We start from the raw sequence: 2,499 nt of genomic DNA, 5'->3' as shown, positions 1-2,499 counted from the left end.
GGACTTAAAAAAGAGAAAAGTTTTCAAACAATTTCTTATTATTATAAATTTGACGCATTAAAATATCATCTACAAAAACATTTCACGTTATCAAATTATTATTAAAAAAATTAATTTTCTCGCAATTTTCCTTTCGACAAACAACGTACAAACGATAGTAATGAGATTTATATTTACAAAATTTTTTTCTTGGGTATTTTCGTTTGTATAACAAACACCGATTGTTTAAAAATATTTTAAAAGCTTTCGTATTTCATTCAAACATTGGGGCGGAGCGCGTGGGGGGGGGTTTATTCAAAACAATAATATTTTCGTAAATTTATTTTTTTTGTGACAGATTTTAAATTTAGAAACGTAGTGAAAGTTTCCCCCAAAAAAATTTGCAATGAAAACGTGTAAAATTCGTTTGTCGTTGTTTTTGTTGTTGTTTTTAAACCGGAATTTCCCAACGCGATTTTCAATTTCGAACTTTTTATAGTTTTGGCAAGAATCAAACTCTTTAATTCGTAAACTATGTCTCGAAATATTTTATCAAACGTTATTATATTTAAAAAAAAAAAAATTGTCGTTGTCGTTGTCGTACGTGTCGGAAAATTTAATGCAAAGTTTTCTTATTTTTTATTATTTAAATAAACATAAATTATTTTGAATTGCATGAAAATAACGTACAAGAAAAATAAAATCAACCTTGTTGCTCTATTTACAACGAAATAAAAAAACCATGACCAATTTTTTCCTTTTTTTTTTTTTTTTAAAAATTAATTAATGTGTACTTGGCATTATAAATATGTTTTTAAAACTTTTTTTTTTCTTAAACTACGTTCATTATTATTATTATTAATACTATTTTTTCATATTACGCACGTTTAAAATGCAGAGTAAAAATAAAAAAATTTTCTATTTTTTTGGCGGTTATTAAAATTACAAAAAAAAAATTTTTTTAAAATAACTTTTCCATTTCCGGTTAAAAGAAATAAAATCAAACGCGACGGTTTTTATTAAATTATTTATTTATTATTATTATTATTTTTTTTTTGAATAGGGGAGCAGCATGGGAAGAAGCATTTTTAGACGCGATCGGAAAAGCAGAAGAAGAACACACGTTCAAATACATTTCTACGGCAAGATTTGCATCGAGAACTTTGGATATAGAATTGGAAAGAAATACGCGAACGGTTGTACCTTATTTCGGTTCGACCTTTGCCCTCATGGTCGGGTAAGTTAATTTTACAATAAAAATCCTACAGAAATTAATTTTAATCAAACGCCTAAATTAAAAAAAAAAGGCCACCATCGTTGATGATAACATCTGGTACCTCACCTTAACAAAAAAAACTAATAATAATCGTTTATAGCCTATGATAATAATAATAATAATAATAATAACAATATTAATCTAATCTTTACAATAAAGAAAAAAAAAAGTCATTATTATTAATCTTTAAAAATTATTATTATTATTAATTTTTCTACGTGGGTTTTTGTCATTGTGATTTACATAGAAATTTCCCATTATTACTTAATAATTTTTTCTTTTTTTGGGACAGTCACGAAAAATAATTTTATAAACTATTAATAAAATTTATTTATTTATTTATTTATTATAGATTTCAATGATCACGTGTATGATGTTCGATTGGGTTCGATCAAAACCTGCATTAGGATTAATGGGTAACATATCTGCTGCAATGGCAACAGTTGCCGCATTCGGTTTTGCCATTTATTTAGGATTCGATTTTATCGGTATTAATTTGGCAGCACCGTTTCTCATGGTTGGTAAGTAGTAATTAATTCTCAATAAGAAGTATTATTATTATTTAAAAAAACCTATACTAATTGATATAAATAAATAAAAAGAAAGAACGACAATAACGAGGTCAAGGCGAAATGTCCACACAGAAGTAATATTTAAAATGTGACTGACAATGATAAGTTACGATAAGAAATTTTTTTTTTTTAATACCCGGCCAAAAATATTATTAACAAATCTTACGATGACTGAATTTTAAATAAACACGGAAACGTTATTGCGAAGACGACAACAAAAAAAAAAAAACAATTTTTTTTGTTTAAGCATGAAAACATTTAAATTTTTATGAGTAATGAGATGATGTTCGTGATGATGAATGGACCATTTTACACACGTTGGAAAAAAACGATTATGTCGTCGTTGTCGTTGTCGTCGTCGTTTTGCGTTTGTTTAAATGTTTTGCAAAAATTTTTTTTTTTTTTTTTGCGTCTCGCATCTCAAATTTAAAAAAAATAATCAACGGATTGATATAAAAATTCGGTTTTAAATTTTATCTCTTATCACAAAACACAAACTAATGTTATATATATGTAGAGAGAGAGAGAGAAAGAGATAGAATTAATTGTATCCAGTGACACTAAGTCTCTAAATATGAGTTTTACAAGCATGTAACTAAGATGAGATTTCAACCCTTACACTTATCTAAAGGATTTTTTTATCAATGATAAGCTTTGAATCAAATAACAACA

The 2,499-nt window shown here is 26.2% G+C and overlaps 1 protein-coding gene across 1 annotated transcript in view; it reads left to right on the top strand.

Annotated features, from left to right (window-relative positions):
• The window catches only part of Phum_PHUM558900 (uncharacterized protein), a gene marked incomplete at both ends in the record, with an annotated part of 16,167 nt that overhangs the window by 2,534 nt on the left and 11,134 nt on the right, over positions 1 to 2,499 (top strand). Inside the window, 2 exons of the mRNA XM_002431866.1 lie at positions 1,043 to 1,211; positions 1,608 to 1,776. Coding sequence (XP_002431911.1) covers positions 1,043 to 1,211; positions 1,608 to 1,776 — 338 coding nt within the window. The remainder of the gene's footprint in view (positions 1 to 1,042; positions 1,212 to 1,607; positions 1,777 to 2,499) is intronic.

This window comes from Pediculus humanus, genomic scaffold, assembly GCF_000006295.1.
Source record: "Pediculus humanus corporis 1103172108297 genomic scaffold, whole genome shotgun sequence".
NCBI classification, from domain to species: Eukaryota; Metazoa; Arthropoda; class Insecta; order Psocodea; family Pediculidae; genus Pediculus; species Pediculus humanus.
This window is presented reverse-complemented; position numbering and strand designations above follow the sequence as displayed.